Genomic DNA, 14,914 nt, shown 5'->3' with positions numbered 1-14,914 from the left:
ATGAATGTTTTAACATTATGAATTATATACCTATAAAAACTGCTGGTTTTGGTTGAATTGTGTCCCCCCCAGAGATAGGTTGAAGTCCCAACCCCCAGGACCTCAGAATGTGACTTTTTTATTTGAAAATAGGGTCCTTGCAGATGTGATTACTGTAGTTAAAATGAAGTCATATTGGATGAGGGTGGCCCCTAATCCAATGGCTGGTGTCCCATGGAGACAGACACGCACCGGGGGAGACAGCCATGTGACCCCAGAGGCTGAGATTGGCGTGATGCATCTACTGGACAATTGCCAGCATCCAGCTGCACACCAGCTACAGTTCCTGGTGCCAGGGGAGGACCGCTGCTGCGTGGACATCATCACAGTGCCAACCACCACGGGCAGAAGTCCAGACTCTTCTAACCTCCGCATCCTGGCATCAGAGTTGCCAAGGAAAGCACAAGGCAGCCGAGCACCCAGCAGATGAGTTTTACTCACGCAGAGCAGACAGACAAGGTCCTTTCCAGCAGTGGGCCGTGCCCATGCCAGCGGGCGGTTGGCCTGCCTGCACCCCTTAAGCCCATTCTTAAGTGGCCCTGCAGGGGTTGAAAGATGGTCTTCCCAAAAGAGAAGCTAGGAGAGGCAAGGGGGATCCTCCCCTACTGGTTTCGGAGCAGCCCTGTGACACCTTGACTTTGGACTCTGCCCTCCAGAACTGTGGGAAAGTAAGTTTTGGTTGTCTTTAGCCCCCCCGCCCCGACCCCCTGTTTCAGGTACTTGTTACAGCAGCCCTAGAAAACGAATAGAACTGCTTGGTAGCAAAATTATTTTTCTTTAGCGAACAGAGAAACAGCCATGATTAGTATGACTTTTTTCCATCTGACACTGCCTGACAAGGAGATGACTGGAGGACGGCCCTGTGTGGGGACAGGCATCTGTCCATGCTACCATTCCACCCACTTTGCTGGACCTCCTGTCATGGGGGGCAGGGGACACAGAGCTGTGGGACATGCACCTGGGAGTCTAGGATCCCCCCACATCCTAGCAAGACCCACAGCCCTGAGGTTGCAGTGAGAAGGACAAGCTTCAGACCTCAGACCCTGACCTTTGGTCCGTAGCACCAACCTGGGCCAGCAGGTAGGCTGGGCCCTGGGGAGAGTAGGGACAGCCCCAGGCCAGCCCCACCGGGGAGCCCTGACTTCTCCCTCCCACCCCTGCTGTCTCCTGGAGCTCCAAAGGGGAAAGTGGGCTTGTGTGTCCTTTATACATTCATTCCTTCAAATCGCTTTTGTCACTAGAACTAGTCATAATCATGGTAAAAAGAGCTTGATAGCTGGGCTCAGTTCAGAGCTGCAGCCGCACTCACCACTCACTCCCAGGCGGCGGCCTCCCAACCCATCCCCCAGGGATGCAGGACGCTCACTGGGACAGCAGCGCAACTGTTGCTTAAACACACAGTGTTTTTTTTCTTTAATCGTTCATTTAATTTTAAGTTCACTTTCACTATGTGATGAGATGGGTGCATATTACACTAGGCTTCCACTATGAGAGAGCTGCCACGGCTAAAACAAATACAGCCCTCAGTCCCTTTCCGCTTCCCTTTCTGAGTCCCACAAAAGCCCCATGTGGGCATTCCCGGGTTCCACTCCTGGCTCATCATTCCCTCTGGAGGGAGGCTATCTCGTGGGTCCCTACTTCCCCCTGAGCCCACTGCAGGGGACCACCCCTTGCTCCCTGGCTTGGCCCCCATAGGTTTCTGCAGGATGTAAGCTGGGGCTCTCAGGGCTGTAGCCAGCTGCTTTCTGAGGTGCTGGCCCTGGGTCCTGCAAGAACCTGTAGTCTGTGCCTGCACACTTTCTACCAAGAGAATGGCCGCAGAGCAGCTGCCCCCAGGACCCAGCTGTGGGGTAGGACTGCTACGGCGAAGGAGAGGAGGCTGCAGTGGTACACAAAAATGGACAGCCCTCATGGCCAGGCAGGGGGCAGTCCTTGAAGGCCAGCACTGGGGGATGTGGCGGTCCCTGGGGCTGAGGGAGGGGAAGGAGCCCAGTCCAGGAGGGGCTTGGCAGGCAAAGCCTTGAGTCAGGCCTCCAAGCTACAGGCTGGCCACAGGGGGCCGTGAGCCAGGAACACCAAGGATGGGACACCAGGATGGGGAGGTGGCTCGGAAATCCTGCCCCCTGCCCCCTGTTGTCCGCTAGGGGCTCCCTGAGGGCCACCTGTGACTGTCACTCATAAGTGGCCAGAGGTGGGCCTGAAAGCCCAGTGGCCAGAGCATCGTAGGAGGGCACAGGGCACGGGAAGGGGCCAAGACTCCAAAGGGCTCTAAGGACAGGTCTGCAAAGTGGAAGGGGAGGATAGATGGCAGGAGCTGAGCTTTTCCCACATGGGTGCTCAGCCAGAGGCTCTTGGAAGGAGGGCACTTCTGGAAGGAGGGGCCAGCAGGGAGTGCCATGCTCCCCACAACCATCTAGGCACAGCAGCCTGCTCTTGGGTCCCCGGTGGAGAGTGCCCACTCCCCTGGAGATTCAAGCCAAGCCACATCCCATAGCACCCCCGTGCCAGCCACAGGTAATGACTGCAGGTGGTCCATACAGGTGGTCTCAGGACCCCTGGGCGAACACACTAAACAGTGCTGCAGTCTTCACCCACCAGGTCCACAAAGCTCCACTGCACATGGCTCCCAGGGCTGGTCACCGTGGCAGGGAGGTCTGGCCCCACACTGCCCAGAGGTCCTTCTCCCTTTAACGTTTCCTGTCCCTTGTGTTGAGCCCCTCTCCGACAGGAAGACATGCAAGTGGTGTTGCCTTTGCTTCTTGGTTGGGGGGTGGGGGGGGGCTGGTTCAGTGGATGAACATAAGTGATAAGGTGCTTACAGGACGACCCAGCATAAGGTCCTGTGTGTTCCTGCCACCACCTCTGGATTTACTGAGGTCACCATCACATCTAAGAGGGCCACCAAGAGGGGACCCAGTCACTACCCTGCCTGGTACCTAAACTGAGGGACCGTGTGCTACATAGGCCCTGGCGGTTCCTCCAGGGAGAGCCTGTGGTCAGCGGCTGCCACAAGGACTGGAAAGCTCAGGGTGAGGAAAGAGAAGCGTGAAGCTGGGACTGCAGGAGGAGAGGGAACAAAAGTCGCATCTAGACAGAGTTGAACAAAACAAAACCAAAACCCGCATGTGTTCTTGTCTCGGCTCAGGATCCAGGCGCCGCGGTGTCCAAAGCCCCTTAGCCCGACATCTCCTCTCGCTGCTCCTTGTTCCTGCGCACTTCCGCCGCATGCAGTTCCTGCGGGGACGAGGCGGGAGTGGGTTGGTGGGTGGGGTCCTGCACTATCCCCACTTGCAGCGGCAGGGCCCTGCCTCACCCCGGGCTGGCCCCAAGCAGGACGGAGTTACCGGAGGACCCGGCTGCGGGAGCGCTGGTGGTGCAGTGGGCAGGCACCAGCCAAAGGAAGGGGCTCCAGGGGGACTTCCCTGGGCCCCAAAGCAGCTCCTCCCCCTCTCCTCGCGCACACCGGGAAGCGCTTCCTTCCGAGCACTGCAAAGTAACGACTATCCTGCGTTACTGCGGTATCAGCTGTGTCCCAGCAGGCCCGAATCACGTGCACCGCTGCAGGTGACCAGTAAGAAGTCCGCTGAGTCCCTCCTGCTGGCCCCTGCGCCGCGCCTGGGGCCCCGCCCCCTGGGGCCCCGCCCCCCCACCCCCGCCCCCCCACCCCCGCCCGCCCCGCCCCCAGCCCCGGCCCCTCCCACCCCGGCGCGCACCTTCTCGCGCAGCCGCTCGCGCAGGGCCGCCAGGTGCGCCTCGCGGATCTCCTTGCTGAGCTCCATCTTGTAGTTGAGCTTCTCCTCCGCCAGGCGGCTGAAGTTGTTGTTCTCCTCCAGCGCCTTGTGCAGCACCTCGCGCTCGTGCTCGCGCCGTTCCGCCAGCTGCTTCAGCACCTGCGCCTCCTGCGTCTGCGCGGGCGGCGCGTGGGCGCGCGTGAGCGGCGGCCGGGGGTCCCCGGCCCCCAGCCCCGCGCCCCAGCCCGGACCCCCACCTCGGGCTAAGCCCCACGCCCCGCGTCCCCACTCCGTCTCCTCGCGTCCCAGCCGGGCTCGGGCCCCGAGTCCGGACCCGCATGCGCTGCGGGCCCAGCGCCCAGCGCCCTGCTCTGCGGCCCTCTGGACACATGTCCTCGAGAAGCTCGAGCCTACACTGTCCTGCGTCGGCGACGGTGACCTCCTCTCTAGTCCCGGTTTGCCTGGCCTTCCCGAGTGTGAGCACCGGGTGCTGGGGGACTCCTCAGCCCCTCACGCTGTCGGTCTGTCCTCGGCCGCAGAGCTGCCCCCGCCCCGCTCGGCTGAGGGCGCCCGTGTCCAGAAAGCCCGTCCCCGCGGCCGCTCGGCGCGCGCGGCGCTCTAGGCGAATGCTGGAGCAGAGGAGTCTAAACTTGGGGGCTGTCACTGAGCCTCCGTCTCTTCCTGAAACGTTTGCCCGCCGAACGCAAAGTCGGTTCCCAGTGCGCGCCAGGTGCTGAGCTTTCTAAGCGCTGGGGGCGGTGGACGAGTCCCCAGGACTGCTGGGGAAGGCGCTGCGCTGGACTGGGAAGCCTGGGGCTGCTGCGGGAGGAGAGGCTGCCTGGCACCCTCGGAAGGAGGGTAATTAGTCTCCTTCAGAAGGCAGCTGGGCCCCCATGTGCCAGGCCCTGCTGGTGACTTCGTGAAGCCTGCGCCCCCAGGTTTCCCTGGCACCTGCTGTAAGGTGGATGGAGCCACTGCCCCTGTCCTGTGAGTCTGGGCCCCAGGACCGCAAGCCTGACAGCACTTCCTTTTCTGTGTGTTTCAGTCTCTGAGGGACTGGTGTGAGGTGAGGGGGCAGGGAGGGGCCCTGGAACCCTCCCCACTTGTCCCCGGGGGCTCTCTGAGCTCCCAGCAGGTGCATGTTTGCAGCCGCAGCACACAGAGGCCCTTCCCTCTCATTCCCTTCCCAGGAGAAGGATGCTTGCTGAGCCTCGTGTCCTAGGGCCACCACCTGACGCCCTCCTGGCCATGGCCAAGGGCACCCCGTCCCCCTCCAGCTGGCTGCCATTGGGCATCCTTTCTCCTTCCTGCCCTTTTCTAATCTCTCAGGAGGAAGTGCCGGGACCACGTGACCCCCTCCACCCCAGGCCGACCACCAAGCAGAGGCTTGGAGCACCCTGCAGCTTATGGCCAGCACGGCCTCCTGGCCACCTCCATCAGGACAGATGGCAGGCTCTCCTTACCTTCCTCCGCTCCTCAGCTGCTTCCAGCCGCTTCTGCAACTCCTCCAGGGAGGTGTCCTTCCTCTTGGGTGGGGAGGAGAGCACGGGGCTCTCCGGTGACAGGTCGGAAGGGGACTTGAGGAAGACCTCAAAGCTTTGGCCAGAGGCCCTTTTGTCCAGCTGCTTCACCTCCATGTCTGTGAGGCAAGACCAGAGGGGAGCTTCGGGAGGGCCAGCGAGGGGGGCGGGCTGGGGGTATGTTCCCAGCACACATCCAACCAAGGGCTGAGTGAGGGGGTGTGGCTGCTTGTGAAGGTCCCTCCAGGCCTGAGCCCCCACACTGGCCCCTCCTCCCAAACGCCCCCCTCTCCAGTAGTCAGCCAAGCCAGGGGGTTCAGAGACCACAGGAGAGGGAGCAAGGCATTGGCAAGACATACTCACCCCCATACTGGTAGATGGTGTTGGGGTGCGGCTGCGAGTAGAAGCAGGAGCAGATGAGTGACAGCACAGACAGCTCCTTCATCTTCTCCTTGTAGGCTGTGGGCAGAGGCCAGCGTGAGCAATCAGCCGGCCGGCCCCTGCCCCACCTCCATCTCCCTCCCCATCATTCTCCCATGCATCTCCGTGCTCCCACATCTCTTCTCTCCTTTTCCTCCCTCCCAGACATTGATTCTTTCCCTGGGCACTCCTTCCCGTGGGCCACCACAGTGCTCTCTCTGCCCCTATCTGTCTGTCTGCCTCTCTCTCCCTCCCTCCTTTTCTCTCAGCATTTTCTGTCTCTTCTCCGTCTGTCTTTTGTTCTTTCTGTATGTCTCTTCCTCACTCTGGGTCTCTGTTCATCTTTCTGTCTTTCTGATTCTGCCTGTCACTCTCTTTGTATCTTTCTCTGTGTTTTTGGTCTTTGTCACTGTGCAGCTTGCTGACTTTCAACACACCCTGCCCCTCTCCCCACATACTTCTGCCTACCCCTTCCTACCCTGGCCCTCTCACAGACACTTGCCCCGTTGGGCAGACAAGGCTAACCACATGACTGGGCCAGCACAGACTTGGAGCTTCCGCAGGCAGCACTGTCTTGGGCTGTACACTTTGGCGAAGCCCTCAGACCCTCTTATCTCCTCCCCTTCTGATTATCGTGATAGTAGTACTGTCACGCCATGAAACCCCCGGCCCTGGGCCCTCGGCAGACACACGCTTGTTGCCCATCCCAGGGGCCGAAGGGAAGGAAGCTGTCCATTCAGCACCACAGCCCACCATCTAGCCTTGCAGAGCAGCACGTACCTACAGCCAGTATCCCTGCTGCCCAACCAGAAAAGTAGTGGAGCCTGGAGGCTGAGCCCCTGGGCCCTGCCTGGGGGAGGGGAAACTCCCACTCTCAGAATGGAAATAATTGAGCTATTCTCAGCAAGCCAGGCTCCAAAGTGGACACGTTAGACCAGTGTCTCATCAGTACTCAAAAAATCCTGTACGCCCAATGGTGTCACCCTCACTCAGCCACTGGGCCCAGGTGTCTATAGTGACTTGCCCAAAACTCCCCGAACACAATCCCAAGTGGCCTGTGTTCTTTCCACCACTCCAGCAGGTCCAAAGACGAGGAGGCTCAGAGACTCATGTGCGGCCTCCCTGGCTGGACAAGTGGGTATAAGTCTCCAGAGAGACACTCCAGGGAGAGGGCATCTGGCTTCCAAGAAGGAAAAAGCGTGCAGTTACCTACAGCATTCTTCAAAAGGGCAGACAAGAATTTGGACAAGTGCGTCGAAGGACAAGAAACCTTCTGATCAAATTTCACACAAGATAGTGTTTTTAAAATGAGTGAACATGCAATTGGGGAAAGCATTGTGTAGAAACAGGACACAGGAGAGAAACGATCAGGCCCTGGTCTGAGGGGTAGCTCCCCCGGGGAGCAGGGTCCTCCTGTGGCCAGCACAGAGAATGAGGTCATTTGATCTAAACATCCTAATGGCCCAGACTCTTCGGGAGAGAGCCCGAGAGTCTGTAAAGAGAACACAAAGGTATCCTGGGCAAGCTTCAGGGAGAGCCTTTGCGGAGCCTGTGGGGGTGGGGCGGGAGCAGGGCAAAAACACATCCTAGTCATTCGTTTTAGGAGGGTGGAAGGGAGCGAAGGGAGGGCCAGGTGGGGGCATGCCTCAAAGGGAATTCCGGTCTGCCTTGTCAGTTGTATTTTTTTACAAGCAGAATCTATTTATGTATTACTTGTGTTATTAGAAATTAACTTTGAAAAGGAGGCAAAGGGATACATGACAGGCATGTGGTGGGAGTTAGAGGGTGTAAGGCCAGGCAGAGCCAGCTCACCAAGGGCAGAAGAGCAGGAGACACTTGGATGTGTGGAGAGACTGTGCTCAGAGGGAAGGTGGGAGGGGAGCAAGAGGGGGTCTGGATCAGGGGGCATACCTGGGTCCTGGGAGACGCCAGGGAAGAGGGGACCCCATCTAACCCTGCCAGCACCTCCCACCCTGGGAACAGACACAGCCCTCAATCCTGACCTTTCAGATGGTCCTTCCTTATTCACATGTCAAACCTCTGAACGGCTTCACCTTACAGGCCAGGAACCTGGGGCCTCACAGCTGCTCAAGCTCCTCTCTGAAATGTTCCCAGGGAAAAGGAGCTGTGATTCATTACAGACAAAGAACAAGTTTATGGACAGATGCCAGGAGGGCTCCCCTCCAGAGAACGGTCACATTAGCACTGCACTGGCAGGAGAGAGGGCACACAAACGAGGCTGGAGACGGAGGTCACACTGTGGCCAGGGGATGTGTCCACCTGGGAAGTGAGGGACTGTGTCCTGCAGCTGCAAACAGGGACATGGCTCAGCGTCTGAGGGTGTCAGAGCTTCCCCGGGTTGGTTTCTCCCAGGTGATAGCCTGTGAGGAGCTTCTTTCCCAGAAAACCCATCCTCGTGAAGCCAGGTGGGAGGAGGCTTGAGAGTGAGGCCTGCTCTGTGGTCTGGCTCCAGGTCAGAGGGGACTGGCTGGCAGATGGGAATTGGCAAATGTGGAGAAAAGGAGCAAGGAGAAACCTGCATGTGTGCTGGAGAACAGGGCCGAGCTCAGCTGCAGGCAAGGCAGGCTGTCCCCCTCTTTTCAGAGCTGGAGGCGCTTAAAGGTCATATGTCATTGCAGAGAGAAGAGGTCGAGACTCAGGCCCATCCAGGCCACCTCTCCACAGACATAGCTCAAGCTGGAAGGCCGCCAGGGCCTCGAGGCACGGCCTGCCTTTTCTACCCCCTCGGGACCCTCCTTCTGCATCACGGCTTCAGGGGGTCATTAGAAACAGGTCTCTGCCGTGACCCAGACTGTTTCCATCTCCCTCTTATATTAAATGTTAAATATGCAAAAATGCACATTGGCTTTTGGATAACCGGATCCTGGATGAGCAAGAGAAGAAGGTACCAGGCCAGCCTACAGCAGCATGGTAAAAACACTAATACATTGGCACCCATCCTCCCAACTGATCCTCAGGACCAGCCTGCCCTAGCAGATACCCTTGTCAGCCTCACTTCTACAGAGGAGAAAAGGAGGCTCGGAGAGGGCAAGTGGCCACCCAGCATGCCATGTTGGGTCATGAGCCCAGACCTTTAGGGCACTTCCTGTGGGAGCCTCATAGGGGCAGGGATCTGTGCAGAACTGGGAGAGCAGGGGGCTCACGGATGCCCACTCACCCCTAGGAGGGCTCTGGGGGCTGCCACTAACTGCTCCCCACCAAAGGGAGCTCATCGCCCCCAAGCTGCCCCTCTCTCACCAGTGGGAGTTACCTCCAACAGTGCCAGGAGCCCAGCATGGGGGAAATGGCTGGCGGGAAACTGGTGAATATGGCTACAAAAGTCGCGCTGCTTGGCATGGACTGAGCACTCACCTTTTGCCAGGCATCAGGACAGGCACCTTTCCCGAAGTAGCTCGCTCAGCCCTGAGCACAAGCCTAGGGGAGGTGCTGTCACTATCTTTCCCATCCAGATGGGGAAACTGAGGCACTGAGAATTTGGCAGCAGATGCAAGTCCTCATGGCTGAAGGAACTGCATAAGGTGCTGAATGACAAGAGTGTACGAAACGATGTGAAGAGCTGAGCGCCTGGGAAGGACACCAAGAGGTGGCCATGTCTTCCCAAGTAAGTTCAAGAGCTCAGCCCCTCAGTGACACTCCAGGGAAAGGCGGTGGGAAAGGTTTTCAGTCTACACGGGAAGAGAAAGCTGCGGGCAGTCCTGCAGTGGCTATGAGACCGTAACAGACGCTGACTCCCCACCCTGGTCACCAAGACCACACACAGCCTACCCGAGAGCACGACAGGTACCCTCCACAGCACGAAGGCCGTGGCTATTCCAAACGGAAGCCGCAGCTGGAGTCCATTTAAACCGGTTTGGCTGCCCTTACTCTCATGTGGCCACTTGTGGGCCAGGCCACTGTGCTATCAAACTTTGACGGGTGGAGAAGCTGGCGGTGAGCATTCTGTGGGGTGGCACTTGTGACAGAACCAGAAAGGCCCAGCGCCTGAGGGGTCAGCCAGGGGGAGGCTGTCCAGCTAGCACTGCAGCCTGTCTTCCAGGCGGAGACCATGCTGGACAAGATTAATCAACTGCATTTATGTTTTCCTTTTTGACACCAAAGGCAATTCGGACACCCAGAAAAATCATGGGACCTAGCATGGATCAGCAGTGCCCCAAAGTCGGGCAAAGAAGAGAGGGCTGGTGTCGGGGTTTTGAGGTCAGAGGGTGTCTGTGCCCAGCTCTGAACGCCATAGAAGGTGAGGCTTTGGCTGCATCCCCTCACCGCCTAATCTCAGCCTGCTTATTTGTCAGACAGGTGGCAGGAATGAGGCCTATTGACCGGGATTTTCACTAACAGGGTGAGTGAGAGAAAAGGCTGACTCCCCCTAGTGGCTGCCCCGTGTCCCGCGGCTCAGGCACAGGTGGTGAGCAAGGGTCCGGTCAGTGGGGCACAGGGCAGCACTCTGACCGCCCTCATTTGATGGAGGAGGGTGTCATTCTGCCCAAAGCTAGTCCCAATATTTCTGTGAATGTCAGCGAGAGGGCAGGGGGCCAGATGAAGCCCAGATGGACTAGACTCTCAGAAAGGGTGGGGAAGGAGCGTAGGCAGTGACGCACGGTGGTCCCTTCCCAGACGGGTGCAGAAGTCACCCGGGTCCTGGAACCCGGAGGGCCTGAGGGGCGGGGTCAAGGAGGGGCACAGGTGGGCAGGCGGAGCTCTGGAGTCAGGTTAGCTAAGGAGAGCGGATCACGACCACCTACCCCAGGACCGAGGGAAGGGTGGGCAGGAGTGCGGTTCCTGGTCGGAGGGGGAGACCGGGTAGAAGTGGGGGGCCGCCTGCCCCTGCCGTCCCATCGCCGAGCGCAAAGGTGAAGCTGGTCCGGGGGCGGCTGGAAAGAGCAGACCGTTCCGGGGGAGAGCGAACCCCGCGCCCTCGCTCTGGGGGTCGTCTGGCAGTTCCCCCACGTCCAGTATCTGCCCGGCGTCACCACCTCACCCGGCCCGTGCCCGCCCCTCCGCCGCAGCTCCGCGTCCGACTTGGGACAGGAAGGTGGGGGATCGTTGCCCTCGAAGGCGGTGGGTTCGCGTTTGGGTGTCGGGCGGCTGGGAAAGGAGGCGCAGACCACCCCATCCTGGGCGTGCTTGGGAACGGCGGCAGCCCCGCCCCCATCCAAACCCCGCTGCGCATAGGGCGGTGGCTCTTTTTAACTAGAACGGGTGGCACCGTGTCGCAGAGGGTGGTCCCCGAGCCAGCAGCAGCGAGGAGAGGGGGCAGCGGCGAAGTGCGAGCGCCGCTCTCCCCGGACCCAGCTGGGGTCCCTCTCCCCGTCCTCTCGCGGCACCCCGTCCCCCTCCCGGGCTCCATTGGCGCAGGGAGAGCCCGGCGCCCCGCCGGTCCTGGGCTCACACAAAGGTTCCCACTCTCTTCCCTGCCCCCCGCAAAGGCTTGGTCCAACCAGGGTCTGTGGTCGCCGGACGCGTCAGGGGACCCCGTCCGCACCCGCGAGCGCGCCCACCCACGGTCACGGGCGGCGCCCTATCCTGGGAGCCACCCTCCCGCAGTCGCTCCGGGCCCCACACGATGTCGCCCCAAGGGGCAGTGCGACCCTACGCCCAACGTCCCTACCCCGGGCGCTCCCCAGGTCCCGAGCCCTGCCCAGCGGCCCACGCCCGCCTGGCCGGAGCCTCAATCCCAGCCTTAGGGCACGGGGTCGCCCAACACGGGGCTCTGAACCCAGAGGCCTGCGGGTTCTGCCCAGTCGCGCCCTGAGCCCTTGCAGTGCGCGGGATCGGAGGTGGGAAAACAGAGTCTTCGGTCAGCCCCAGCCTCAGGCAAGGCCAGACAATGGCCTCTGCTCAGACCTGCCGCGGGGCCGGGCGCCTACCGGACACGGTGCTGGCCATGGTGCTGGCGGCGGCGGGGGCTGCGGAGGCCGAAGAGGCGCGGGCGGCGGCGGGAGCAGCAGTCGGCTGAATGCTGCAGTGCCGGGGAGGGGAGGGAGTAAGGCAGGGAGGGAGGCGGCGCGGCGAGGGGTAGAGAGCGAGCGAGAGGGAGAGCGAGCGCCTGCCTATAGCAGGGGCTGCAGCCGTCAGAGGAAGCCCGGTGGCGGAGGGGGAGGGGAGGGCAGCCTGGGACGCAGGCGGAGTGCTGCAACGAGATGCCCATCCTCCCACCGCTCTCCGCAACGACCTGCCGCTCCCTTAACTTGGCTTTGTGCAGGCTGAGGGGTGAGGAGGGAGACAGCCCTGTTCCCCAGGATGGGCCCAGCAGGAGGGATGGCTTCAACGTGAGGGTGGGGTCGGAGATCGCTTCACTTAGGCAGCTGGAGGCTGGGAGGCACCTTCTGTGTGGCCAGGTCTGTGCTGAGGGGAAAGTGTCATGGACGGTGGGGTGGGGGCTGGTCTGGAAGCCCTCAGAGAGGCATCCTGAAGGGTGAGCAGATTCTGAGGCAGAGAAGAAGCAAAGTAGGAGTGGTGCCCAAGGGCCTAGGACAAGGGCTTTGAAGGTAGAGGCAGGTTCCAAGCCCAGCTCTGGCAGCCACTTGCTGAACTCTCTGGGCCTCCATTTCTCAGGGTAAGATGACAATGACGTCCCCAGGTGATGGAGGACAGGTGTATACATTGGTGAGTGGGTGGGTGGGTGTTCTGCCTCCCCTCCTCCTCTGGGCTCAGGGTTCTGGTGGATTTCCACAAGAGAGAGCCTGGCAGAGACAGTGGGTCAGTGGAGCCCGCAGTGAAGCCTCTCCTCACTTTGAATAGGAAGTCAGACAGGTGAAGTGTCATTCCCATTTTGGGGACAGAGCCACCAAGGCTGAGAGAAGTGCTTGCTCCACAAGCGATTCAATCCCAGGGCCAGGAATAAAACTCTGGGAAACCTCAGGAACCTGCAGAGAGATGACGTGGGCTCAGAAAGGTAAAAGACGGGCAAACCTAAGGTCAGAGTTGCCTGGGAGAGGGCCAGCAGGTATGTACATAACAACACCTCGATGTGCACACATGGCGAGCGTGTGGCTGCCTAACATCTGTCCAGTGGTCCACATGGTGTTGTGTCCACTGTGGGAGGCCCACAAACCTGCCAGAGCACATGCTCAATTCCAGTTATTGGCTTGGTCAACATTCCTGTGGCTGTCGAGTGGGACTTGCTATGGCCAGCTTCAGTTTCCCCTCCCTCTCATCTCTCAGGGCTAGGTTCAGTACAACGACATTTATGTGTTATAATTCATGAGGCTGGGAAGTCCCTACATGTGATGTGTGACCAGGCAGCTCATGCCTTGGCTCAGGGTCTTGGGGCCCTCAGTTCCAGCTCTGGCCCAGAAGGCTGCCACGTGTCTGGATGCTGGCCTTCCCTTCCTTGGTCTCCTGGGGGGATGAACACTGCTGCTCTCAGAAGATGGGGGGTGCGGAGGTGAAGAGGGTGACACCTGACTCTGAGACTTGATAACTGCTGGCTTTGGGCAGTCTACTAACTACCCACCCTGTGCTTTGCTCCCTCACCTGTAAAACGTGGACAATAAAAGAACTTATCTCAGAGGTTGTTGGAAGGACAATCATGTCAGTGCCTGCACAGATGGTACTGAAGCTGGTGGCTAGTGAGAATTCAGCGAGTGTGTGGCCAGATCTCTTCATCTTCTCTAAGCTTCCTGCTGAGAGTCTAAGACAGACACTCCACAGGCCCCTCACCAGAACAGGTGGGTAAGGGTGGATGCCAGCTTATGTCACATGCTTCCCCAAGCATGATCTCACACACTAGCATGGACACACATGTGGCATAAATGCTCCATCAGCGGGAAAACATCTGGACATTAAATGAGCCCATGAGAAGCTCTGAAATCAGCATTGCCAGCTGGCCGTGGGCCGTCACTGCAGCGTCAATTTCTTCCTGGTGTATTTAGAACATGCTGGGGTCACCTACACAAATATCTCTGACTCCACAGAGCTGTGCAGATTTCTGGGACCCCTGTTGACTGCCAGCTGCTGCGGGGTGCTGGGGATTCAGAGCGGCCCACCCCGACCAGTTGGGGACATTGACCAGAAAAACTGGTTGGATCCAGGGGACAGTAAAGAGAGGAGCTGGTGAGGCTCTCAGGAGACAGGTCATGGCAAGGTCATTTGCGGTTTTAAGGAGAGTGATCCGGCTCAGACTCGAGTCTGAAATAGAGTTGTGGGTTTTGCAAGAAAAGAAGGGAAACCAATTAAAAGGATGTACAATTGTCCTGGCAACCGGGGTGGCTTGGCCCAGGGAAGGGTAGTGGAACGAAGAACCTGGTGGGGATGAATGACATCGAGGGAAGAGACCGGCGGGACCCTAAGTTCCTGCCCATGGGCGATGGAGGTGCCGGTCCCCGGGCTCAGGATCAAAGAAAGTGGCAGGTGGGGCCTGGAATCCAGCGCACGCGCAGCGCGGACCCCTCGGTTGGGAAACGGTTTCCGCTGGGAGCAGCGCGCCGCGGACCGGAACTGGAGGCAGAGTGCAGCACGTTCAGTGACGAATGCGCGCCTAAGCCCGCGAAATCTGAACCGGCTGACGGCGGAGGACGCGCTGGCGGTGCCTCGGCACGACTGGGGTGAATTCCTGGTGATCCCCGGTCGGGGAAAGCTCCCCGTGGAGACAAGTGGGCAGTGAGTCGCGGGGACCCTGGAACTGGTACTTTTAGTCGAGCGGCGGCTTCCGAGACTACAGCTCCCGGCAGGCCCCGCGCCGCCCTCGGGCCCGCGCGTCGGCTATTTGGCCGCGCTGCATTCTGGGGCCGGCAGTTTTCCTGCGCTCCTGGGCTCTGGGTGCCGCCGCGCATTGCTGAACCGGTCTCTTGGCGGTGGTTTCTTTGTGACCGGGCCCTGCAGGAAGGGCGGTCATTCCGTGTTTAGGTGAATGGTCTGTTAGTCCCGGCGTCCAGGCGAAATTGAGGCCTAGAGACGTTGAATGATTTGCTGGGGGCCACACGGGATCGCATCCCAGGTCCGAGCAGGCACACGTGATCTGTCGCTGAAGCCGGTTGCTCACCTGGGAGAGATGCGTGTAGCTCCGGGGCTGGGAGCAGAGGGTTGAGAGATGCAGGGGTAGGAGGTTCCGACAGAGCCAGGCTGGGAGGGATGCTGCTAGAATCTGGTTTCTGAAGTGCTGGTGGAAGGAAGTGAATTGGTGTTGCTGGTGGAGCTGGGGACCTGCCGGGCGTCAGCTCCTTTTGTCTCTGAGCCCGGCCGCGC

The 14,914-nt window shown here is 59.8% G+C and overlaps 2 protein-coding genes across 6 annotated transcripts in view; one reads left to right on the top strand and one right to left on the bottom strand.

Moving 5' to 3' along the window:
* Positions 1-2,795: 2,795 nt before the first annotated feature.
* STMN3 (stathmin 3) lies at positions 2,796-11,796 on the bottom strand. 3 transcript variants are annotated; one of them, XM_081034031.1, is made up of 5 exons: positions 11,596-11,796; positions 5,654-5,749; positions 5,234-5,409; positions 3,753-3,944; positions 2,796-3,273 (listed from the first exon to the last, which is right to left on the bottom strand). In XM_081034031.1, exons 1-5 carry the CDS (start codon positions 11,612-11,614, stop codon positions 3,214-3,216), a joined length of 543 nt encoding a protein of 180 aa, XP_080890157.1. In that variant the 5' UTR covers positions 11,615-11,796; the 3' UTR covers positions 2,796-3,213. The 3 variants fall into 3 exon arrangements, with proteins under 3 accessions (XP_080890157.1, XP_080890156.1, XP_080890155.1); XM_081034030.1 differs by lacking the exon at positions 11,596-11,796 and adding an exon at positions 11,573-11,591; XM_081034029.1 differs by lacking the exon at positions 11,596-11,796 and adding an exon at positions 10,471-10,660.
* Positions 11,797-14,192: 2,396 nt separating this feature from the next.
* RTEL1 (regulator of telomere elongation helicase 1) overlaps positions 14,193-14,914 on the top strand; it is a 30,512-nt gene continuing 29,790 nt past the window's right edge. For all 3 annotated transcript variants that reach the window (XM_081033826.1, XM_081033828.1, XM_081033827.1), the window contains exon 1: positions 14,193-14,329. The gene's annotated coding sequence lies outside the window, so the exon portion shown is untranslated. The remainder of the gene's footprint in view (positions 14,330-14,914) is intronic.

The sequence above is a fragment of the Rhinolophus hipposideros genome (assembly GCF_964194185.1).
Source record: "Rhinolophus hipposideros genome assembly, chromosome: 22".
Classification (NCBI taxonomy): domain Eukaryota; kingdom Metazoa; phylum Chordata; class Mammalia; order Chiroptera; family Rhinolophidae; genus Rhinolophus; species Rhinolophus hipposideros.
This window is presented reverse-complemented; position numbering and strand designations above follow the sequence as displayed.